Below are 27,109 nucleotides of genomic sequence, written 5' to 3' on the forward strand. Positions count from 1 at the left end.
ATGCAGATGGAAATGGAATAGAAGCAGCAAAGATTAAGAATACTATTTTTTTTTAAATGGAAAAGTTTTGCTTCTCCAGGTGCCACTTACAAAATGTACTGAACAGTGAATCTAATCTTTATTGATGATTGGAAAAATCTCGTCACTCTGTAAACTGAATAACCAGGCAAGAAAGAAAAGTGCTCTGGATCTATCAAACAGAATGAAATGTCATGGTCTAGTATCAATTCTAAGATTAAGGTTTTTCTCAGAAACCTTTAAGGTGGTCCATTTAAAGCAAAGGTATGGCTTGTTTTAAATCCTATCTTCATGCTGGAGAGGATGTGGAGAAACAGGAACCCTCTTGCACTCTTGGTGGGAATGCAAACTGGTGCAACCATTCTGGAAAACAGTGTGGAAGTTCCTTAAAAAATTAAAAATAGAACTACCCTATGACCCAGCAATAACACTGCTGGGAATTTACCCAAGGGATACAAGAGTGCTGATGCATAGGGGCACATGTACCCCAATGTTTATAGCAGCACTTTCAACAATAGCCAAAGTATGGTAAGAACCTAAATGTCCATCAACTGATGAATGGATAAAGAAGACGTGGTTTATATATACAATGGACTACTACTTGACAATGAGAAAGAATGAAATATGGCCATTTGCAGCAACATGGATGGAACTGGAGGGTATTATGCTAAGTGAAATAAGTCAGTCAGAGAAAGACAGATACCGTACGTTTTCACTCATATGCGGATCTTGAGAAACTTAACAGAAGACCATGGGGGAGGGGAAGGGGGAAAAAAGTTACAAACAGAGAGGGAGGGAAGCAAACCATAAAAGACTCTTAAATACAGATAACAAACTGAGGGTTGATGGGGGGTAGGGGAGGGGGCAAGTGGGTGATGGGCATTGACCAGGGCACTTGTTGGGATGAGCACTGGGTGTTGTATGGAAACCAATTGAACAATAAATTATATTTTTTTTTTTTTTTTTAAATTTTTTTTTTTTCAACGTTTATTTATTTTTGGGACAGAGAGAGACAGAGCATGAACGGGGGAGGGGCAGAGAGAGAGGGAGACACAGAATCGGAAACAGGCTCCAGGCTCTGAGCCATCAGCCCAGAGCCTGACGCGGGGCTCGAACTCCAGGACTGCGAGATCGTGACCTGGCTGAAGTCGGACGCTTAACCGACTGCGCCACCCAGGCGCCCCAATAAATTATATTTTTAAAAAATCAAATAAATAAATAAATAAATAAATAAATAAATAAATAAAATCCTATCTTCAAATTAATTTCTGCTTTTAAAATTCACCAAAAGTTATTATGTTGATTAATTACTTTACTTGGGTACTCACCTGCATAAATAGTTCTCACAAATGTGTCAGGTGATTTGATTGCAATGATATCAGAAATTGGAGCAACATCAAGTTTGGCTGCTATTCTGGGCAAAAGGTTCTAAAAGCAAAATAAGCAGTGAATTACACACATACATACTTATGGATGGCTATCAACTATCAACAATAACATTCTCTAAATGCATATTCTGTAGAAGTTTTAATTCAAGTATTTTATATTTCATATGCATCTTTAGACATACTACAACTTCAAGTACAACTTTTTGGATAGTCTTTAAGTAAGAGTCTTCCTCAAAAAATTAAAAATAGATCTACCCTGTGACCCAGGAATAGCACTGCTAGGAATTTATCCAAGGGATACAGGAGTGCTGATGCATAGGGGCACTTGTGCCCCAATGTTTACAGCAGCACTTTCAACAATAGCCAAATTATGGAAAGAGCCTAAATGTCCATCAACTGATGAATGGATAAAGAAATTGTAGTTTATATACACAATGGAATACTACTTGGCAAGGAGAAAGAATGAAATATGGCCTTTTGTAGCAATGTGGATGGAACTGGAGAGTGTTATGCTAAGTGAAATAAGTCATACAGAGAAAGACAGATACCATATGTTTTAACTCTTATGTGGATCCTGAGAAATTTAACAGAAGACCATGGGGAAGGGGAAGAGAAAAAAAAAGTTAGAGAGGGAGGGAGCCAAACCATAAGAGACTTAAAAACTGAGAATAAACTGAAGGTTGATGGAGGGGTGGGAGGGAGGGGCAAGTGGGTGATGGGCATTGAGGAGGGCACCTGTTGGGATGAGCACTGGGTGTTGTATGGAAACCAATTTGACAATAAATTTCATATTAAAAAAAAGATTAAGTAAGAGTCTACCATTACTGTAACTACATTAAGAGTTTTATGAGTTTTACAGTAATAAACCACCTTAACTCAGTAAGTTGAATTGTAAGATATGATATTCACTTTAATGAACATTACTCACAAAGTGTGACCCTTGTGGATTACTTAATTTAGATAAGATAGAAAAATATTTAGAGGACTAATAAAATTCTCAAATACTGAAAAAGATTAGACATGTATATATTTAACGTATATGAAAGAAAAAGTATCAAAGCAGACATTTTCACCTTTTTAAAAATCAATATTGCAATAAAAAAGATCAAAACTCACCTAAATACCCATCAACAAGGGATAGGTTTATAAATTATAGCTCATCCGTATAATGGAATCCTATGTAACCATACGAGAAAGGTGAAGCACAGCTGTATAATATGTACAGAAGCAACAAAAGTAATGTATATTCTTTTCCTTGTATATGCACAGAACATCTCTGGAATAGATATGTGTGATAACTTTGCCCTCACTAGCAGGGATCACTGGGAAAGCCACGATTTCCCCAAAGTCTCAGTTACGTCACCTCACAAATAACAGGAAGGTAATTCCTAGCTTCTAGTCTAAAATTCTATGACTCTAGGGCTCTAAAACAGAGTTAGTTAGTGAAGACTGAATGTCCATACTTTCTAGACTCAAAGGTTTTCTTAGATGATAACATCATCTAAGTGTAATGAAAAAAGTGAAGCGCTGCTTTTATCACACAAATAGAAAGCTGAATTCTACACTGCTTTCTACACAGAGCTTATTCCAGGGCATCTCCTGAACTTGGTACATGAAACCATCTCCAGGAGGCAAACTCTCACTATAACAGTATTCAACTTTCTCTCAATTCCATCCCCAAACCGTCTTTGTTCTCTAAGAATTCTCCTGGGATTACCCACTTGCATGTAAAATTACACTACTTAATTGGCACTAACATGTGGTTAGTTTTAAAATAATTTTAATATACATACTATAATGATTCACGACTAAACTCAGAAGCACCCCCAGGGTAGAGGTTTTGTGTCTTCTATTCCTCTTGGGTCCCTACCCTACATCTGATAAGCAAGCAGTTCTATATATATTGATGCTAACAAGGGTTGACAGCCTGAGTCAATTTTCCTCCTGTCATATCTCCCAACAGGAAAGATTTTCTAACTTTCAGTTTATTTTTACCTTCATTACATAGCAGTTCTCCTTCAACCATGACAGAAGAGCCACTGAAAAGTACCACAGTTTATAAAACCACAATTAGAAAAATTAAGATCTCTTAGAAAATGAAGCATTTGGGAAAACAATTAAAATGCCATTAAATATACTTCTAACTTGGTAAATAAGTTTAGAAGATGCCTACTTTTAAAATAAATCAAGTTTGACAATATTTAAAGCCTGCTTCAGTAAGTAACTCTTCTTGAAATCACCTTCTTGGGGCACCTGGGTAGCTCAGTCGGTTAAGCAGCCGACTTCGGCTCAGGTCATGATCTCACGGTTCGTGAGTTCAAGCCCCGAGTCAGGCTCTGTGCTGACAGCTCGGAGCCTGGAGCCTGCTTCGGATTCTGTGTCTCCCTCTCTCTCTGCCCCTCCCCTGCTCACGCTCTGTCTCTCTCTGTCTCAAAAATAAATTTAAAAAAATTAAAAAAAAAAAAAAAGAAATCACCTTCTTTAACTGTTCAAGGAAATACTATTGGAATACTGTTATCTGGTTGAACAAATTCTATTACAAATGTTAGGCTATGCAGACTGTATCTCTTTTTACAGTTTTAAACTTTCTAAATTGCTTGCATTTTAATACCTTTTGTACCTTCTTATCCCTGTTTTATTTAGCACATCTTGAAAAAACATGTATCATGGTGCTTAAAGGTTTTATGTTTCTCCAGATCTGATCTTTCATTTAAATGTCCTGACAGGGTAGATGTAAACAGATCTATCTCTACACTGTCCAAACAGGCTTGACCACATGATTTCAGGGAAAGAGATGAAACAACTGTCAGTGTTTTTTCATGTACAAAAGGATGACAGATTTTTAAATTCTAGCATACCAGTATGAAGTATGCAATCTCAAACCACAGTTGGTAAAGGACTATTACAGAGCAGACTGCTCAGCTTCATCTTTTTCATTGTGGACTCTTTTTCATTCCAAACCCATTCAGAGGCTATACAGCACCAGCTACTATTTTGTGACCCTTGTTCTCAAAACTCTCATATGTCGCAACACCACAATTAAGCTCAGACTATTAAAATCTAGCTAATTAGATGCAACGAATGCCCTGCTTTTGGTTTAACAATATTTTAGATGAACCGTCAACACAGAAACTCAAGACTCATGAAATCTGTTTAAATCATCTAGTACCAAATCAAAATCCTCAGATAGAATGGTCCACAAAGATCTTTTACTTCAATGCTCATCTGTAACAGTGGTGAGATGTCAATCCTGACTTAATCTTTTCCAGAGAAAGGGCAACCTACCACAGAGGAAACCCATTCTTTTTTTTTTAACATCTCTACTTGATAGATCTTAGACATCACTTGATCAAACTACACCATTTTACGTACAAGAAAAACAGACGTCAGGAAGGTAAAATGACTAGCCCAAGGTCATATATGTCTGTGGACTCATCTTACCTATCAATCACTAAACTCTATAAAAAAAAAAACCCTGAAAAATGTATGATAGTCTGCAATGTGATAACCTAATAAAAGAATAATTGTTAAACTTGTGTTTACATTGTAGGTGGAACATTGTTACTGCCTAGAAATTCTGTTAACCTTAAAAGAAAAAAATTAGTGAGTTCAAATTGATAATTCTAGAGGTTAAAAACAAACTACACCAATTTACATGAGTTATTCTGCAAGTTCTCTACATGGTTTGCAGTGATTCATGCCTAGAAGCAATACTATACCACAGATTAATATTCACAAACACTATTCATTTCACAAGAAACAAGATCAGTATGTTGGGAGCTCACTGTTAATCACTCAACATGGTTATTTGATATAAGAGATTATATCTTATTCCTCAAACTAATATTTTAAAATCAATTACAACAGGGGCGCCTGGGTGGCTCAGGCAGTTAAGCGTCCAACTCTTGATTTCGGCTCAGGTCATGATCTCACGGTTCATGGGTTCGAGCCCCATGTTGGGCTCTGCTCTGGTGGTGTGGAGCCTGCTTGGAATTCTCTCTCTCTCTGCCCCTCCTCTGCTTTCTCTTTCTCTCTCTCAAAATAAATAAACTTTAAAATCAATTACACCAAAATTATGATAGTAAAAGAAAAAAAAGTCAAATCAAGACAGTTCAAAAAGGAAATAAAAACAACCAATAACTATATGAAAAGATGTTTGATCTTACTATCAGAGAAATGCAAAAGTTACAAAATATAATTTTTCACCCATAAGATTGGGGGAAAATGTTAAAATGTATAATACCAAGTGCTGGCAAGACATCCTCTTAAGACAGCAATTTAGCAATATATGTCAAAATTTTAAAAGCACACAGTCTTTGACCCAGCTATTTCACTTCTAAGCTCTATTCTAAATAAATAGCAGCACATGTATACAAAGATGTATGTACAGGGACATTTATTTACAGTAAGGCTTATAAATGCAAAAAATTAGAAGCAACCTAACTGTCCATCCTTAGCTAAATATTGAATATTATGCAGCCACAAAAAAATGAGACAGACATGAGCAAATATTTTCAGGACCCATTCTTAAGTAAAAGCCACCAGTCTCAAAATAATTCATGTTATATTATCTTAGGAGTAAAAGAAAAAATTTGTACAATTTCAAAATCCATAGCAGCAGGACTAAAAGAACGTACAATTGTTAACACCTGTACCTCTGAAGCGGGAAGAGGGAGTTGGGAAGAAAGGGAGACTTTGATACTTTGCTCTGCTCTGCATACTGCTCAGTACTACAGGCACCCTCTATAATAAAAATGTATTTGTGTACAACTAATTTATAATCTTTAAAAGTAAAACAAAAACTAAAAACAGCAGCTTATTAAGAATGGGATAAAAGGGAGCTAGAATACCCATGGCCACAGAGAGAGCAAGAACAACCCACTGACAAATTCTCTTGGGCTCCCACTTAGTTTCCCCCTTTTTTAAAACTTCATGCAGATAACTAACTGCCCGACAGCACATTCTTTCTTCAGACATATCACAATGCACATGATCAGATTATAGCTTTCTTTACCCTAAGGATTTTTTCAACTACCACACAGCCATTACCAAATCCCCCAAGTAGACAGAATTTGGCCTTTGTAAATATCTATCAGCCACCCAAATAAACCATTGCTTAAGATCGGTTACGACTACAATGACATTCACACACACACAGAGACAGTTCAACATTGTTTTTAAAGAAAAATAATTTTAAAAAATATCCTAGAGTTTTGTCCATGACAAAATTTGAAACTCTGGAAGTAGCATTCTAACAAATTATGACAAAATCTTGAAAGCACAGAGTTGTCTCTATGACAAAATTTGAAAAGGTGGAGGTGGCATTTTTATAGAAATTGTAACAAAGTCTTAAAAGAATACATTTTAGCAAAACTATTACCATATTAATTCAGAAAGCCAGGATTAGCTACCTAAACACAGTCTGTTGTACATTTCAAGCACAATGAAATCTAATAACCCTTCCAAATAATGACATCAGATTCCACATTCTCAATCTTCTCACCTTTCCAAAGGCAGATGCTCCAGCACAGATGTGTGTGTAACTGAACTGCTTCTGAGTTGCCAAAATTAACGGTGTCAGTTCCTCTAAGAATTAAACACATTTGATAAATACACTTCATAATGTTTTCATATTCTTATATTCAAGTATAATTTAGACATTGTACTTTTTTCCAATGGAAAAATCTCACCTGGAAGGAGGCCTTTGTATGCATCATGCTGAGCAATCAGAACTTTTGCTACACCTGCTACTTTGCAGAGATCCTGTGCCACCTATAATTAAAAGAGTTTTTAATTATCCATCTAACAGAAAGATACAAATAGAGCCACCACTACAAATACCAACAGAGCATAAAATCTTAAGGGTCAACTATAGAAATTGTTCTTATTAGAAAAAGGGCGACTAGGGGCATCTGGGTGGCTCAGTCGGTTAAGCATCCGACCTTGGCTCAGGTCATGATCTCGCAGTCTATGAATTCGAGCCCTGCGTCAGGCTCTATGCTGACAGCTCAGAGCCTGGAGCCTGTTTTGGATTCTGTGTCTCCCTCACTCTCTACCTCTCCCCTGCACTCACTTGCTCTCTCTCTCTCAAAAATAAACAGTAAAAAAAAAAAATTTTTTTTAATAGAGAAAGGGCAACTTAGGGGGAAAAAAGAAAACCCTTTAACAAAAAACAAAAACAAAAACAAAAGTTAGGCCAACTGATCTTACTACCAACTGACCTTAAATAAAAATTCTTACTTTGAATAAGTATTATCTGGTAAGCCAAAATCAGCACAGCTCTCTATTCAAATTTAATTGTAGATTGTGCCCTTTACCTTTCACTCAATGTAAGTGTAAATTCATCATTTTAGATATGGTGAAAATGAGGCAGTGCTTAGGTTCTCGGTCTGACACATACAGTAATAACACAGCCAATATATTTCAGACTCAGGGTTTCCTAGAGGTAAAGAACAGGACTTAACCACATTTGTTTACAGGACACTGTACTTTATTTGATAATAATTTCTGCTGTTAAAATTAGTGAATCTAGGCAATAGAAGAAGTCTTATATAATAGTCCATTGTCAACTACTGAGCTCCTGCCCACCTACATCTATTTATCTATGATGAAGCTAAATAATTTTTATTTTATTTCCTCATTTTTCCTGTGTGGAATCATAATTAAATTCTGGGAAAGCATAAAATTTTAACCACTCAGATTTCTTATATATAGAAGATAATTAGAATTCCCCCTTTTAATTATCTAATTACAGCCAAGACTGATTTCTGCTTTAGCAGAGACATAACAATCATATTATGGTCTTGTCTTCTTGTTTACTGATTCACTGATGAGTAGGCATAAAGAGCTATTCCTCTTGTCCCCATCAATGGAAGGTTAAGATTGCAACAATATTCACTGTTTTCAAGTTTGCAAGAGTACCTCTGCTGAACCAAGAATTCACTGGCAGATCACTGGCAGACTATCTTGTACTATCAAAATTATCTTTTTTACCAGCAAAAACTTCTGGCACTACACAGAAGAATCACTTACTGCTTTTGATAGATAGCTACAAAAAACAGAAATCTGCCTAGCCGTTAATGGAGTCTCTTTATGCAGATACTGATTATTTTTCTTTCAGATTAGAATGTGACAAAACAATAAGAATGTAACTAAAGAGAAGATTATTTCTGCTTTTTCTCAAAATAGTACAAATAAAATAGCATTTCAAATATTTAAAAAATAATATTAGAATAATTATTTAAAATCACAGCCAAAGAATCAAACCCAGAACTTGTATATCTAAAAGCAGGGTGGGGTGTCTGAGTGGCTCAGTCAGTTGAGCATCCAACTCTTGATTTCAGTGCAGGTCATAATCCCAGGGTCATGGGATTGAGCCCTGCATCAGGCTCCGGGGTCCGCACTGAGCGTGGAGCCTGCTTAAGATTCTTTCCCGTCTCCCAGTCCCTCTCCCCAGTTTGCGCTCTCTATAAAAAAAATAAACGAGGGGCGCCTGGGTGGCGCAGTCGGTTAAGCGTCCGACTTCAGCCAGGTCACGATCTCGCGGTCCGTGAGTTCGAGCCCCGCGTCGGGCTCTGGGCTGATGGCTCAGAGCCTGGAGCCTGTTTCCGATTCTGTGTCTCCCTCTCTCTCTGACCCTCCCCCGTTCATGCTCTGTCTCTCTCTGTCCCAAAAATAAATAAACGTTGAAAAAAAAATTTTTTTTAATAAATAAAAATAAAATTAAATTAAAAAAATAAACGAGTGAATGAATGAATGAATGAATGAATGAATGAATACAGGGCAACCAAAAAAGACAGCTTAGCCATTTTATCATACATTGTGGTCACTATCAAATAAATAAGATTCAACAGTTGTTAGCAGGATTTAGGCAAAGTAATCCACACAACTTAACCTTAAACCCGCAAGGATACATTCTTTCAAGATACTAATTTCATGTAAGAAATTAGACAAAAGTGACAGTAGTATTCTGAGCCTGCACTATATTACATGCTCTTCATCAATGTCATTTAATAAAAAAAATAAATTAAATCCTCTAAAAAGAAACATGCTTTTTCCAGATTTCTTCCTCTGAGGTCCAAGTCCCCAACTGCACACTTGGTAACTTCTATACAGGATGGGAGTGAATTGGTGGCTCAACTTAAGTGAAGCATGATTTCAACTACACAGCTGCCCAGTGGTACAGAGCCAGCAAACCCTGTTACAGTACCTTTCCAGGGGTTAGTTTACAAAGCTATTATCTTATTTCAACAACAACAAAAACTAAAAACATCTTTTAGTCAGAGCTACAGTTTGAAAAGCATAGTAGTTCCATCTGAATTCTTATACCAATTAAAAATTAACACCTATGATACTTTGTCCAGATTTCCCACTTTCAGGAATTAAAAGCAATTAGCTAGTATATTCATCAATACAAAAAAGAGATCGGCTATTAACCTCTAAGGGGACTCAAATATTATCATTCTACTTGGTACCTGATGGCATATGATGGTGCCAGGAGAACTAAATCAAGTATTTTACCTCATTTCAAAAGACAAAATGCTTAGTGAGCAAACCTTTTAGTTCCTTTTTCACACGTAGTAATGATTGTGACATTGGCCATTTAATGAGGATTAGAGCCCAGTTTGGGTTACAGTCTTCAGCATAATTCTCTGTTGCCATCTTTCCCTGTCTCTTGATGGAGATTATATTTGCTATGGTTGACCTTAAAAATTTCTCACCTTGTCACATTTGGTTCCAGCTACTAAGCAAGACACTTCACCTCCAAGACGTTTGGCTGCAGTGATGGTATTTAATGTAACGGGTGCTAGAGTATCATTTGCATGCTCGGCTATCACCAGGGTACTCTGAAATCGTAACAATGAGGCCTAAAAGGAAAAAAAAGGTGAAAAAGAATATTGTAATGCAAATAGGGTTTTCAAAATTCTAATTATTAAGTATGTGTGCCTCAAAGAAAACTGTACACAAAACTCAGTTCTATAAATATATTCATAAAATACTTGCTCAATGGCAAAAATTAAGCTATTTGTGTCTATCATTCTATTACTAATATTCTTAATTAAAACAGAAAATGCATTTGTATTCTACTGTTAGAAAAATTTAATTATTTCAAAACAACTTTCCCATTAATATATGTTTCTCAATACTGTATGTTCAGTGAGAAACTGCTAAATACATCTAAATTTAAAATTCTTAAGTTGTACCGATTAATTATCAAACCAGGAATCAAACTACTACCAATTACACTCACTTGCAGCAAACTCCTAAAGATACAGTATATCTAGAAATAATGGGTTAGAACACTTACTAAAGTTGATTTCTATTGCTTCACGTAAAATGCATTCAATACCCAAATAACTAATAATGTAATGTCTTTAAATGCTACACAGTAATTCTGCTCAGGTTTCAACTGCTTGAACATGCTTCTGAACTCAAAAAAGAAGCTTGCAGATAGCATCTTGGAACCAACCAGTATCCACTTATATCTACTGTGGACTATCAAGAGATCAAGCTCATGGTCATCTGGAATAAATTCAAACACCAGGAACACAAAAATGAATAAGAATGCTCACTGTGCTCAAAGATTTTAAGGGAAATAAAAACTGTTACATACAATTATTAGACAGTTTTTCAGTTAATGAAGCGATCCAAACTGCTGGAGGTTGCAGATCATGAAGCACAGAATCAAGGGTAAGAAAGGAACAAGCTTAGGTGTTCCTGTCTTGTGAAAACATAAGGAAGGGTACCACAGGTGTGACGAAGTCTAAGAAAATAAGAAAACTGTGGAATTATCCTTGTGAAAAACTGCAATGAGAAATGAGAAAAATAGGCACTGAAAATCAAATGGCATGGTTATATGGCTTAATTCAGCAATAATCTTTGATATGGAGTTGGAGTGAAGGAAGCATGGTATAAAATTTACATCCAGAGCTGGAAATTTACACAGGAGGGTATGAATGAAAGGCAGGGAGGCATAGGACTTACAATGCTCATTACACAATTAAATTTGGAAAATACTTATGTTTTCATTTACTATACTATAAATACCTATTGCCATATTTTAATACTTTTCCTTTTTATTGGTGTTAAGTATATGAGCATACCAGTTTAACCAGTTCTGTAATCTGTAAAAACAATGCAGGGGCGCCTGGCTGGCTCACTCAATGGAGTGTGCAAATCTTGATCTCAGGCCTGTGAGTTTGAAATCTACGTTGGGTGCAGAGATTACTTTAAATAAATAAATAAATAAATAAATAAATAAATAAATAAATAAATAACACATTTTTTTAAAAATGCAGGGAAGACCATCCTCATAGCTAAATCTTTGCACTCATCCTCAACAAATGAGAGTTTGTTTCAGTCTGTAAAGACTCTTCTGATCAGAATCTGGCCAGACATGGGGCGCCTGGGTGGTTCAGTCAGTGAAGCATCTGACTTCGGCTCAGGTCATGATCTCGTGGTCGGTGGGTTCAAGCCCCACATCAGGCTCTGTGCTGACAGTTCAGAGCCTGGAGTCTGCTTCAGATTCTGTGTCTCCCTCTCTCTGATCCTCCCCTGCTCATGCTGTCTCTCTCTCTCTCTCTCAAAAACAAATAAAAACATTTAAAAAATTTTAAAAAAAAAAAAAAAAAAAAAAAAAAAGAACCTGGCCAGACTTTAGCTTCTCTGCTTGCATAGAAGACTAAGCCAGATTCTGTGCAACTTTCCAACAGGGACCCTTCCTCCCCTAAGCTTTCTACCTTTACCAGTTCATCCTCAACCTTCTCCTCAGTCCTCTAACCCCCTCTATCCTTGATGAACCAATCCCAGAGCTGGGGACCAGAGACTCTAGGGACATGACAGAGGAAGAAATCACTGCATTATGTATCATGGATGGCATTTCTTGTTGTTGTTTTTTTTTTCCCTCCCTTTTTTTTTTTACTCAATGGAAGCAAGTAAAGGAGGGAAAATGAGACTTTTGTTGTTGCCAGATCGAGTACCTGCATGTATAACGATAAAAAAAATTGCCTTCTTATAGGAAGTGGTTAAAGTTAAGGTTAGAAATATTTATGCAGATATTATGATTCTTTTCTTATGACAAATTCCTAGAAGTGTTAGATCAAGAGACAGGCACACTTTTAAGGCTTTTAATACTGGCACAAACTGTTCTCCAGAAAGTTGTGGCAATTCACAACAGTTCACAATTCTTGGGAGGGAATGAAAGTTCTTAGAAGGCAAATACCAGGACTATTCAAAGAGTCTGCTACAATGTTTTTTGGGTTTTTTTTTAATACACATCTGTAGAAATATATAGTACTTTTTCTTTTTTAATCAGAAGAGCACGGTATCTTGCAAAGAACTCTAATTAGAACTCAATGGCATAATTTATGATTTAAATCACATTTCACAAGAATTGCCAGTAACAAGCTACTTATTACCAATATATATCAGACACCATATTTTTGATTATGTTTCACACATCATTTACTATAAAAATTATGAGATTTCCATCACCATTTGAAGAATAAATCCAAGATTTGGTGGCAGAAGGCCCATAATTGCTATAAATTATAGTCCTATCATAAGATAAAGTAGGCCATCCTCCCAAGGAATCCTCAAGCGTTTTAGAACTCCTAGGGGGACACAGTATATTCTTTTAAAGAGACTGTTTAAGGGGCGGCTGAGTGGCTCAGTCAGTTAGGCATCTGACTTCAGCTCAGGTCATGATCTCGCGATCCATGAGTTCAAGCCCCGCATCAGGCTCTGTGCTAATAGCTCAAAGCCTAGAATCTGCTTCGGATTCTGTGTCTCCCTCTCTCTGTTCCTCCCCTGCTCAGACTCTGTCTCTCTCTCTCAAAAATAAAAAAAATTTAAAAAGACTATTCAAAATTATAAGAGTAAACAACAACAAAAGAATATATGTAAGAACACACTCAGTTCTTTGCCTTATCAATCTTTACTAAGTACTATATACATCACAAAGGCACTCTATATTACTTTTTTTTTTTTAAGAGAGAGAGAGAGAGAGAGAGAAAGAGAGAGAGAAAGCAGGGGAGACAGAGAGAATCTTAAGCAGGCTCCATGCTCAGTGTTGAGCCCAACATGGAGCTCAATCCCACAATCATGATCTGAGCCAAAATCGAGTCAGACACTCAACTGACTGAGCCACCCAGAGCCCCAACACTCTATGTTACATTATCAATTGACTCCTTGTTATTATTTTTTTTAATACTAAGCTTCCTTCTAACTCAGTGTTCTACCTTCTATTCCTCAGATACCATGTAAAGAAAACCTACAGCACCTAAACATGGTTATATGGCTTAATACAGCAATAATAGTTGTGTTTAGCAGGAGAAATTGGCCTGTAGCCTTTAATATGTTACGCTGTAGGGTGCCTAGGGGGCTCATTTGGTTAAGTGTCTGACTCTTGATTTCAGCTCAGGTCATAATCTCCTGGTTTGTGAGATCGAGCCCCACGTCAGGCTCTGCACTGACAGTGTGGAGCCTGCTAGGGATTCTCTTTCCCTTTCTCTGCTCCTTCCCTACTCACACTCTCTCTTTCTTAAAATAAGTAGACTTAAAAAATCAGATTGTTTAAAAAATAAAAATAAAATGATATGCCTCAATCTAGAGCCCAGTTTCTTCACATGCAAATTGAGGGAGATGAACTAGATCAGAAGGTTTCAAACTACACTCCATATAAAGAAGCTAAGAGTTCCAGGGAGGCATCTCAGGAACCACCACATAGGATGAAGTGAGAACTAGGCAAGCAGGGTTCCCAGAATGGCTCCTCGGCTTTGCTTTAACCAAATTAACTAAACCAAAATATATAGAGTTGACCCTTGAACAACATAGGGGTTAGGGCACTGACCCTGGTGCAGTCAAAGATCTACATGTAACTTTTGACTCCCCCAAAACTAACAGCCTACTGTTGGACCAGAGCCTCCCCAATTACGTTAACAGTTGGTTAACCCGTATTTGGTATGTTATATGTATTACACACTGTATTCTTACACTAAAGCTAAAGAAAATATTAAGAAAATCATTAGAAAAGAAAATACACTTACAGTACTACACAGTTATTTATCAAAAATTTTCACATACAAGTAGACCAGTGAGGTTCAAACCCATATTGTTCAAGGGTCAACTGTATATCTTAATTAAAACACATAACTCTATGATGTAGGTACTGTATTCCCTGACTTTACAGACAAGGAAAATGAAGCTTAGTGGCTACATAACTAAGAAAACAAAGCCAGCTTAAAAGTGCAAGTAGTCAGGGGGCGCCTGGGTGGCGCAGTCGGTTCCGACTTCAGCCAGGTCACGATCTCGCGGTCCGTGAGTTCGAGCCCCGCGTCAGGCTCTGGGCTGATGGCTCAGAGCCTGGAGCCTGTTTCCGATTCTGTGTCTCCCTCTCTCTCTGACCCTCCCCCGTTCATGCTCTGTCTCTCTCTGTCCCAAAAATAAATAAACGTTGAAAAAAAAAAAATTTAAAAAAAAAAAAAAAAAGTGCAAGTAGTCAGACTCCAGAATCTGAGTTTTTAATTACTAGCTCACATCAAAGTACCATCATTTTAAGCTGTCTTATATAGGTATTCCCCACTTTTCAAAAGTTCACATTATACCACTTCACTTTTATAAAACATCTTCCTGTTTCCACTAACCAAAAGAAATCCGAAGAGGATTTTCACTTTTATGAAAAAAAGGTGACAAGCAAAAATAGCCTTCAGCATTGGTTTTGCAGCAAGCTGTAACCCAAAGCATCACACATCCCAAAGCAGCAAGAATGGAACCATAAAGCTCCTTCCCTGGATATACACTCAGCATCAAGCCACCATAGCTTTGTGAGCATCTGTGATTTGTCTCAACTTACTCTGTGCATCCATTAGCAAGATGTGTCCTATGGTATCAGAAAAGCCTAAGAGATGGGGCGCCTGGGTGGCTCAGTCAGTTAAGCATCTAATTCGGCTCAGGTCACAATCATGGGCTCAAGCCCTGCTTTGGGCTCTGTGCTGACAGCTCAGAGCCTGGAACCTGCCTCGGATTCTGTGTCTCCCTCTCTCTCTCTGCCCCTCCCCAACTCGAGCTCTGTCTGTCTGTCTCTCTCTGTCTCAAAAATAAATAAACATTAAAAAAAATTTTTTTAAGCCTAAGAGAGATTATTTTTGGGGTCTGAAAATGCTTAAACATTTTTCTGTATAAATTAATGGCAATTGCTTCTTCACTTTATACCATTTCAGCTTATGAAAGGTTTCATAGGAAAGCTCTATTCTGCATAACAGGGGAAACATGTATATGGGTCATTCCTATAAGATTTCATTTAGCAAATACTTCCCTGCTTTTTTAAAAACAGCACTGATCAAAAAGAAACAAACAAACAAATGAGGTCAAAGCCCTCTTTTCCAGCTCTAAAAATTCCATAGCCCTAAAATCCAATTTTATATAGAAGAGTTGGATAGATACCACTAAAGATTCAAAAGGTATGGGTCCATTACCAAAAAGGTTTTTAAACAAAAGTTACATTTTATTATCTTATGATCCATTGCATCTGCATACTTAGGGCCCTATTTTTTTTTTTAACTTTTTTAACGTTTATTTATTATTGAGAGACAGAGAGACACAGAGCATGAGCAGGGGAGGGGTAGAGAGAGGGAAGACACAGAATCTGAAGTAGGCTCCAGGCTCTGAGCTGTCAGCACGGAGTCCCGTGTGGGGTTGGAATTCACGAACTGTGAGATCATGTCCTGAGCCGAAGTCGGTTGCCTAACCAACTGAGCCACCCAGGTGCCCCAAAGGGCTCTATTTTTTATGGGGGAAAAGAAACCAAGTCCTTAAACATTAAAGATAAACTACCGAAATATTTAATTAGGTAACAGCCAAAAAAGGAATCTCAATCTCTTCAAAACACTGAAATTATAATTACTTAATGCACACTGCAGTCACGATAAATTCTGGGTCATTAACCTTATCTGGGCGCTCAAAACTGCCTGACAATATTACTATGATATCCATGTTGCCACTCTCACTGTCCATACAACCATTTCAAAGATTCCCCTCTGATGTTCTCAACTGCCAACAGTCTGCTCCCTACTCTCAGAAAAGCACCTCACTTCCTTATTCACAATGAAAACTGAAGCCATCACAGGGGACCTGCTGCACTTTCCTGATATCCAACAAAAATTCCTGCCCCTGCCCTGTCAAAATAGAAGCTGCTACAGGTCCTAGATCTGGTATCTTTATCTGGGCTTTAGATTTTGTCCTCTCAAATCTAGTCAAAGACTTTTTCTATAATCTCCTCTCAGTCATGTCTCCAACCTCTTTCATTTTCCAGGGCTCCTTCCCATCAACATGTAACATGTTCGAGGCTCTCCCAATTTTAAACAAGCCCAAAATTAAAAACCCACTAGCCCCAACTTCCACTCCAATTCTCTAATTCCTCAGCTCCCATTCATGCCTCAACTACATGCATTCTGGTTTATGTCCTCACTAAAATTACCAACAGATATGCTTCAGGCTTTACCTTACTTGTTCTCTCAGCATTATTTGAAATTATGGACTATTCCACTCTCATTTCCATGGCTTAATTTATAATTTACCACGTGTACATGAATCACATATATATTGGGGGAAGGAGGGAGAAAGAGATAACAAACCTTGCTAAGCGCCAGACCTACAATTAGGCTGCATCTGCATATCCAACTGCTTAACGTGCCTGTCTCATCACTTTCCAACTCAGCAATTCAAATCTTAACTCATCTTTCCCCTGATATTCTAGCCTCTCACCATACTCCTTCTCCAGAGTTCTTCAGGGGATGCACCACTCTCTAACAAGCTGCACAAACCATGATCTGAAACTCAGATCTGAGCTTTTTCTCAACCCTCACATCCAATAAACTGCCAATCATAACAATTCTGCCTTCTAAATACAGTATCTCCTAAATCTATTCACTTCTCCATCATCGGTGCCACCACCTAGTTAGTGCAGGCCATTATCCCTCTCCTATATCACCCCAACCATCTCCCAACCTAACTTTCTCCCCTTCAATCCATTCCTCTCAGTGAGCTTTCCATGATATAAATCTAGCCTGTTATTCCTCTGCTTAAAACACATTAATTGCTTCCTGTCTCCTTAGGATATGGTAAACTAGACTCTATGTTGGCTTATCAGGCATTTATTTTATGGTGTGATCTACCTCTCTAGCCATATATCCTCTCTCCGTTTATACCTTATTTTCAGATACTTGAACTTGCCTGCTCTCTCTGACCTCCAGCCTTCCCTCACATTGTTCCCTCTACCTAGAGAACCTCTTCCCTTCTTACCTGGTTAGCTTCCAATCATCCTTAAGTTTTCTGCTTAAATGCCAATCCTTCCAAGAAGCCTTAGTACAGAGCAGTGGTAAACATACAGGCTCTGGAGCCACCCTGCCTGGGTTTGAATTCCACCTCCACCATAACTTCTCTGTGTCTCAATTCCCTGATCATAAAATGGAGATGATAATAATAATAACCTCACAGAGTTGTTGTGAGGATTGAATTATTTGGAATAGTGACTGGAACATAATAAATGCTCAATGAATGTTAGCTATACACAAAAGCTTTCTTTGGTTCTCCTTGGACTAGTTAACTTTGTTAGCACCAACACAGTACACTGAATTGCCTCCCTTATAGCACTTATCACACTTGATTATACTAACTAGATTATTTTGTCTTCCCCACTTGATTTTGAGTACAGGGGCCATGTCTGATTTTCTTATCACTATAACCCTAGCTTCTACTTCAGTATCTAGCACAAAGGAAATATCCAATAAATGAACCGAACATTGATTTTAAAAACCTCTTCATCAGGGCACCTGGGTGGCTTAGTCAGTTAAGCATCTGACTCTTGATTTCTGGTCAGGTCATGATCTCACAGTTGTGAGATCAATCCCTGCATTGGGGTGTGTGCTAGACTTGAAGCCTGCTTAAGATTTTCTCTCTCCCTCTCCCTCTGTCCCTCCCCCACTCATGTTCTCCCTGTCTCTTAAAACAAAAAATGAGATGACAACCCAAAGACTGGGAGAAAAATATTTGCAAATGACATATCTGATAAAAAGATATCTAAAAGAACACGAAGAGCTCTTAAAAATTCAACAATAAGAAACAAATTGGTTTTGGGGCGCCTGGGTGGCTCAGTCGGTTAGGCGGCTGACTTTGGCTCAGGTCATGATCTCAGTCTGTGAGTTCGAGCCCCGTGTCAGGCTCTGTGCTGACAGCTCAGAGCCTGGAGCCTGTTTCAGATTCTGTGTCTCCCTCTCTCTGACCCTCCCCGGTTCATGCTCTGTCTCTCTCTGTCTCAAAAATCAATAAATATTAAAAAAAAAAAAAAAATTGGTTTTTATACACGGGCAAAATATCTGAACAGACACCTCACCAAGAAGATATATAAATGGTAAATAAGCACATATAAAGATGTTCAACATCATGTCTCACTAGGGAACTGCAAATTAAAACAAAAATGAGATACTACTGCATATACTATTAGAATAATGAAAATCCAGGGGTGCCTGGGTGGCTCAGTCAAGTTGGGCACCCGACTTCAGCTCAGGTCATGATCTCACGGTTCATGCGTTCGGGCCCCACGTCAAATTCGATGCTGACAGCTCAGAGCCTGGAGCCTGCTTCAGATTCTGTTTCTCCCTCTCTCTCTCTGCCCCTTCCCTGATCGCGATCTGGCTCTCTTTCTCTCTCTCAAAAATAAACATTAAAAAAAAAAAATTAGAATAGCAAAAATCCAAAACACTGACAATACCAAATGCTGGTGAGGATGTGGAGCAACAGGAACTCTGGGAGAAATTAAAAATTGTACAGCCACTTTGGAATATGGCAGTTTTTCACAAAACTAATATATTCTTGTCATACAATCCAACAGTCACATTCCTTAGTATTTACCCAAATGAGCTAAAAAATTACTTACACACAAAAACCTAAACATGGATGTCTATAGCAGCTTTATTCATAATTGCCAAAACTTGACAGCAACCAAAATGTCCTTCAGTAGGTAAATGGATAAATAAACTGTAATTCATCCAGAAAACAGAATATTTAGCACTTAAAAAAAAAAAAACAACGTGCTATCAGGCCAAAAAAAGGCTATATACTGTACAGTTTCACTCAGATGACATGCTGGAAAGGCAAAGCTATGGAGACAGTGAAAAGATCAGTAGTTGCCAGGGGGTGGGGGCAGGGAGGTAAGAGGGAAATAAGCAGAGCACAGTAGATTTTAGGGCATTGAAACCATTCTTTACAATACTATAATGATGTATACATGCCACTGTACATTTGTCAAATGAATGTATACAATCAAGTGGAACAAAAGTACCACTCTGGTGTAGGATGTTAATAGTGAGAGGCTAGGGAGGGGGTAGGGATGGGTGGGGAGTCATATATAGGAACTTTCTGTAGTTTCTCCTCAATTTTGCTGTGAGTCTAAAACTGCTCCCCCATATAGTCTTTTTTTTCCAAATAAGTCTATTTTTTTAAAAATCTTCTGTTGCTTTAAAAACATCCTTTAAATACTTCTACTGTATACACTGAGCTATAGAAAGCAATTTTAAGACCTTTCTCCAAAGTTGCTCATCTGAGCCAGAGAAAATCTAAATGACTGTTGTCTTAATTCTCCCAAGAATGAACACAGACAGTTAGGACCATTCTAGATACATAGGTGAGTAAGTTAATTCACTGCATACAGTGGATGCTTTAGCTGCTTGTTGCCACCATACAATCATGTCTTCCTTCTGTGTGTGTAAGTGTGGAAGAAGTTTTCCGGGGGGTACTCCTGGAAACAACATCTATGAGACATCAAGGAAACAGGACTGAGCAGTGGAAGAAGCTAAACCGAAACACTGTGATGCAGTCACAACAAAGATCTCAGTTGATCTCACAAGGAGGCCTGAAGCTATGCAGGCCCTTCAGGGTCATACAGAATTGAAGCCAGGGTGCTACAGATATTCCTTTTCATGTGGTGTCATTACTCCAGACTATTTTTTCTTAATTTCCAGGGTTCCTTCAGCATGTTCCACCTTACCTTAGACAAAATTCACATGGACTTTCAATTTTGTTTTGAACGATCAAACTGTTTCTAGTTTCTGTTTCTGTTTCTAGTTCAAGCCTGGAAACAATCCATATTAAAAACCAAGATATCTAATAAGAACACATACAATATGAACAGAATTAAAATACTAAATAAGTGATCTAAGATAGACAAAACTCAAAAATGACGTTTTTTGTCTAAAGAAAATCTTTTCCTCTTACTATTAATTCATCACTCAATAACAACTGTAAAGCACCTCAGTTTACAAAGTAATTTCAGATATCCTTTCAGAATTTCTCCAGCCCCCCAACTAGATTAATCCTGCCATTTTGTTCCCCAAATACCCTATACAACTTTCTGTTACAATGATTATACTTAAAATAATGTGTTCAATGTCTTTCTTCCCTTATCTATTCATACCATGTGGGCAAGAATTAGGTCTGTCTTGTTCTCCACTGTGAATTTAGTACCTACCTTTGTGCCTGGCACACAGCAGATATTCAATGAATGTTTAGTGACTAAATGAAGTTTCCCCAAAATGATAAAAAAACTAAAAAGCAACTCTTTGTATCTCACTGGTAACTTAATTACCTAAGAACTTACATGTGTACCTACCAAGAACAGTATATAAACTTGTTAAATCACTACCCACCATGCTCTTAGAAAACTTACCAAGACTACTGACTAAAATTAGTTTAAGTAATAAAATGTGAGAAGTTTTCTTCTGTATACCAACTACATACCCTCATAGAGTTGACTGGCCTTTATGAGAGAGTATAATTTTTTAGGGCAGGGCTTAAAAGGGTTCCACCCTTTCAGAGACAAACTTCTTGAAAATGATATCTGTAAGCACCAACTACTGCCTCATCTCTCTGTCTCCTTTACTCACAGCAAACCGACTTTCATTTCCACCACAACACTGAATCCAATCTCTTCAAAGTCACTGACAACCTCGTTATAAGTCCAATGGAAATATTTTGGTCCTTCTCTTATTCAACCTTAACAATTATGACACTGCTTTTGATTTTTTCAGTCTTTTAGGAGCAACCAAGGAGATTTACTGCTTAAGAGTTCCTGCTGAACATAGACAAACTCTATGTTCATGTAGTAAACTACCACAAGTCTTAGAAGAAAAAAAAGGTAGAATCTAACTCCCTTACAAACCCACTCAAAACCTAAAGTAGTAAGAATAATTTAGCCTAGGGGCACCTGGGTGGCTCAGTCAGTTGAGCGTCCGACTTCGGCTCAGGTCATGATATCACGGTCTGTGGGTTCAAGCCCAGCATCGGGCTCTGTGCTGACAGCTCAGAGCCTGGAGCCTGTTTCTGATCTTGTGTCTCCGTCTCTCTCTGTCCCTCCCCCACTCTCACTTTGTCTCACTCTGTCTCTCAAAAATAAATAAATGTAAAAAAAAAAATGTTTTTAAATAATAACTTAGCCTACTACCCCCCACCATCTTTGCGAACTAAGTGGGATATGGGTAAGGGGAAGGAGAATGTGAGGGTCTTTTTACTTCTTAACTCAAAAATAAAAAGGCATGAGGGGCGCCTGGGTAGCTCAGTCAGTTACATGTCCAACTTCAGCTCAGGGTGTGATCTCGTGGTCCGTGAGTGCGGGCCCCGCGTCGGGCTCTGTGCTGACAGCGCAGAGCCTGGAACCTGTTTCAGATTCTGTGTCTCCCTCTCTCTCTCTGACCCTCCCCATTCATGCTCTGTCTCTCTCTGTCTCAAAAATAAATAAACGTTAAAAAAAATAATAAATTAAAAAAAGGCATGAATAATCTATAAAAATCTTTACAAGTTCTAATGCAAAAGATAAATAATATATAATTAAAGTCAACTATCCCTATTTTAACATACATTTTGTAATAATAAAATGTATATTACATTTCTGTACTTAAATAACTTACTTTAACCTCTTTAGTAATAAAATATGATAGCTTTTAATCATGACTAGAAATGTCATATGACATTGATTATAATATTAAAAACACACTCAATTTACTTCACTTTTAAAACAGACAAGACCCTTGGTAGACACATTGGCAAGCAGCATAATTTTATGGAATTCACCTTATACAATAAATCTTTTAGAACTCCATCAAAATTGGCTCTCTTTCTTCTTTCAAAAGAAATTAAAATTTGCATGCAAATTATAGAGTTCAATCTCATTTGTCAATGCTAGGCCATGGACTCTGAAAAATGTCATGTTCCTTCACACCAGTTTCATAGCTTCTGAATCATGATTGTTATGCCTTCCATCTAGTAATGAATACAAAAACAGGACACTCAATTGACCTTGAGAAGTGTTGCTTCACTCTCCACATAAAGTATTTCTCTGGTATCTTATTAGTCAACAAATCAATTTCAAATGCAAATGAATATAAAATAATACTCATAATTCAGATTAACTTCCTTGCAAGAATGTTAATTGCAAATGCCTACCTATTCCCCTCTCTTTTTTCCCTATTTCCCTCTTAATGTGTTCTCTAAGCTCCTTATTGCAGATGTAAAATACCACCTTCATTAAACAGATGACATTGAGGAGCCCCCAAAAGATGAAGGAATTTGCTCAAGGGCACAAATCAGGTTAACACTGGAAAGAGAACTTGAATACCAAATGCAAGTCATTTGACTTACATTCTAACAGTTTAAGGCATCCCCCGCCCCTTTTTTAATTCCAGTAACAAACAGGGTCATCTGGGTGGCTCAGTTGGTTAAGCTTTCAGCTCTTGATTTAGGCTTAGGTCATGATCCCATGGTCATGGGATCGCACCCCATATCAGGCTCCACACTGAGTGTAGAGCCTGCTTGAAGTTTCATTCTTTGTCCCTCCCTCTCTGTCCCTCCCCAGCTCTCTCTCAAAATAAATAAACATTAAAAAAATTTTAATTGCAGTAAAAAAACATAACATTTATCATATTAATCATTTTTAAGGGTATAGTTAGCTTTATACACATTGTTAACAGTTTAAGGTAATCTTTTAATAGATTAACTTTATTAGTAAAAATATAGTTTTGTGGAAAAATATCTTCCAAAAAAACTCATGGTTGGCTACAGAATTTTTTTTTTAATTCCAAGAGTACAGATTTCACAAAAGCTATCTGACTTTATGACATTGTAAGTAAACAGAAGCATAAGTAAACAGAAGTCCCATGAAGGGACTCCCACTTTAGAAATACAAGACAACTTAAAAGCATCAAAAAATGTAAGAGTAGTAATGGATTATAATCTACTAAATAAAGGATCCATGATAAATACAAAAATAAGCAAGAAGAAAATATTCTTCCTTATAACAGAATATAATAAATGTAGAAGGAATCATGGAATTCGAAAAATTACCATTTTACATCATAGTAATATCTCAACATCAACAGGTGATGAGAAACAGGAGACTCACATAATCTCAACGTATCTAATTTTAACAAATTGTTAAAAATCACAAAGGGAGAAGTAGTAACTTGAGAGTGGAAAAACTTGGTGAACAACACTTTATGCAAGGAATTAAAGTCAACATCACCAATAATGAGATAAATTAACATTATGAGCTGCCCGACACGATGCACTGAAAACACAGTATCACTTCTGTGATACTCCTGCCAGAATCTAATCATGAGGAAACACCAGACAAACCTAAATAGAGACAGTCAACAACAACAAAAAAGGCCTGTACTCTTCAAAAATGTCAATGCCATCAAAGCCAAAGAAAGGCTGAGGAGCTTTTCTAACAACGACTAAAGATACAAGAAAACTAAATGTAAGGCATGATTCTCAAGGACCCTAGACCAAATTGCCAGGAAAACTGTTAAAAATGATATTAATATGACAATTGGCAATGTTTGCATGTCTGCAGATTAGACAACAGTATTTTATCGTTGTTAAAACTGCCTGACGTTGCCAATTTTACCATGGAAATGAAAGGTGAACCTCCTTGTTTTTAGAAAATACACACTGACTTACTTGGGAATAAGTGGTATATCTGCAACATATTCTCAAGTAGTCCAGAAAAATAATAGTAAGTATATATGAAAAGAGATAAAGCAAATATGTCAAACTGTTAATGCTGGTGAAACTGAAAGGATTTTGAGAATTATGTGCACTATTCTTATAACTTTTCTCTAAGTCTTAAATTATTTCAAAATTTAAAAAGTTAAATACGTATGTGTATGTATGGATCCATTTTAGAAGTGTTCCCACCACTTCCTTAGATTCTTGAAATTCAACTCTGAAGCATTCTTATGACTTTAGAGCAACTACTCTATTTAGCTTGACTTCAAATTCTCAAAATAAGGCAAGGTCAAACTCTTTGGCAAACCACGATAAAGATTTGGAAATACCATGTATGCACACTGGCAAACTGTGTTGACAAGAAGAATCACTTAAGCTAATCATTCCATTTTTTCCATGAGATCTACAAAACATCTGAGTCCTAAATTGCCCCCACTAAAATTATTTCACTTATGCCAGACTCCTAACTTGTCCACAAAACTACCTTCTAATTACTGCATAGCTATTTTTCTGCCAGTCTGGCTCTGATACCTGGAGTTTTCCAAAATTCACAACTGTAACTTGTTTATGTCTAGATCTTCTGAGGAAAAAAAAAAATCTCCTGGGAGAAAACTGAACAGCGACCTGAAGGATGGGGATTTGAACTTTTTCACAGAGTAGAGGGGCATGCAGGATTTTTCTTTTCTTTTCTTTTCTTTTTTTTTTTTTAAATGAAACAAAGAATACACAAGAAAAGAGCCTACAGACATCTAGGAATATTGCCAACTATCTGTCAGGGAGAAAAATCCCAGTGGTGGATGTGAAAATATGCATGCATAAAACAAAGTATAGAAAAAGTAAAAAAAGTCCATAAAGTTTCTGACCCAATTTAGCAATCTTGTTTTTCACTTAACCTAACTGTAACTTAGAAAACTTACAGAACCCACAATATAAATTGTTACTTGACTTGTAATCAGTCAACCTCCAAATACGGTTGTCCCCATAGCATAAAGACAAAAATATATTTTCTGTCGGTGTTTCTCACGAGAGAAGAGAAAAATGTGGTAAACTCTTGATTTGTCACTAAGGAAAGCACCAAAAACTTACCATTACCAATAGTTCCCCGGCTATTTAACCAACAATCTACTGTATAAAAAGACACGCCTGCCTTATAAAACTGGCTAAAGCTGTGAAACTGGATGACTGACTTTACACTACAATCCCCTAAACTCAGCACTGCCCCATAAATCAGAGAGCAGACCAAGTTCTTAAAACACCGCCCTTACCCCGGAGCCCCCCAGCACTTGGCTGTGAGTGGATTCCAGCAGCCCCTACGCGCCCAGAGAAAATGTTTTAATTCTTCCAGAAATGTTGGCTTCCAGGTGAATTCAGGTTTTAAACTCTTTCCAAGAGGCCATCCCAGCAGCGACATTTTCCTTCCTCAGGGAAAGATTCCCGGGACGCAGCTGCCCACTCCCCGCCAAACTGGAGAACCTGGCGGCCTGGCAGAATGCGGAGTAAATCCGGAAGGTTCAAGAGGGGCTGGGAAACAGAAGCGCGGCTTCATACTCTGGGTCACCCTGACCTCTGACATCGGCCACCCCGCGGTCCACCGGGAAGGAGTCAAGGGCAGACCCTAGAACTTCGGGCCTGAGCCACAGACCGTGCTGGGCCTGCCTGCGTTAAGTAAGGCTGGTCAGGTCTGTGGAAGACTATGACCTTCGCCAAGGCACTCACGGGGGCAGTACACTGAGGATGGGCCGTCATCGGGCTCTGCCTTTCCCTCCAGGACTCACCGCCCGCCGGAGCTGGCCTGGAGCCGCCGCTCGGAACATGGTCTCTATTCCCGTCCGCCTAGAAGCACCGTCAGTCTCACGGCCTCCGGTAGCCCAACCAAGCAGCGCCGCCTCTGCGAGTCACTGTAACGCTCGCGAGACGCGCTAACGAGAGCGGAAACGGCTCAAGGGAAGAGCGAGAGCTCACGGTTTCTGTCTGCCCATTGGGCAGTCGCGCAACCAACGGGGTTGGCGGAAAGTTAGGGACTGGGCTTGGAAGTAGGGCAAAGGTGAGGCTCGGGTGAAGTGCAGCGGCTGAATGGCTGGCGGAGCTGGTGAACTACCAGCGACAGTGGTGGCCCAGAATGCCTCTCAGCCCCACAGTGGGCAACGTTCTGAAAGTGAACTTTCACCCTGAGCTGATGACGTCAGTCTCCTGGCTGCCAGCCCTCTGGATGAAGTCCCCCCCCCCCACCCCAGTTATTCTTTTGTTTGCTTTTTTATTCACGCATGTCAACGCTCCACCTGTAACGTGCTAAACACATTTTCCAGGTCAGGGGAATATAATAAAAGGATGCATAAGAAGTTGACCTCACCAGACTCTGAAGGAAACATACAAATTTCTTATTACGGAAAGAGGGATTCACCGAAGTGATGATGTTTGAGCTAGGTTCTGGAGGAAAGAACCGTGTGGGCAAAAACCAGGAAGGAACGTAAGGTGAAGACCCAAGGACAGGGGCAGAACTTTGTGTGCTGGCTGTAAAAGGAGGCAGGATGGCTGGAGATACAACTGGAACAGTAGTTGGGGAAAGCCTTGAATTTGGGGAATTGCGGCCGACCCTGGCCTTCTCCCCTTCCCTGGCCTTATCCTCTTCCTCTCCTCTTCTTCTCTAC

General features: G+C 38.2%; 1 protein-coding gene across 2 annotated transcripts in view; it reads right to left on the reverse strand.

The window, feature by feature from the left end:
* ETFA (electron transfer flavoprotein subunit alpha) overlaps positions 1-26,528 on the reverse strand; it is a 78,445-nt gene extending 51,917 nt beyond the window's left edge. The window contains exons 1-5 of one of the 2 annotated variants that reach the window (XM_047862785.1): positions 26,237-26,528; positions 10,127-10,273; positions 7,097-7,178; positions 6,910-6,992; positions 1,347-1,446 (exon numbers count right to left, since the gene is read on the reverse strand). In XM_047862785.1, the coding sequence (XP_047718741.1) occupies positions 1,347-1,446; positions 6,910-6,992; positions 7,097-7,178; positions 10,127-10,273; positions 26,237-26,275 (451 nt within the window). In that variant the 5' untranslated portion in view covers positions 26,276-26,528. The remainder of the gene's footprint in view (positions 1-1,346; positions 1,447-6,909; positions 6,993-7,096; positions 7,179-10,126; positions 10,274-26,236) is intronic. The other variant, XM_047862787.1, reaches the window with a different exon arrangement.
* Positions 26,529-27,109: the final 581 nt, after the last annotated feature.

The sequence above is a fragment of the Prionailurus viverrinus genome, chromosome B3, assembly GCF_022837055.1.
Source record: "Prionailurus viverrinus isolate Anna chromosome B3, UM_Priviv_1.0, whole genome shotgun sequence".
Taxonomy (NCBI): Eukaryota; Metazoa; Chordata; class Mammalia; order Carnivora; family Felidae; genus Prionailurus; species Prionailurus viverrinus.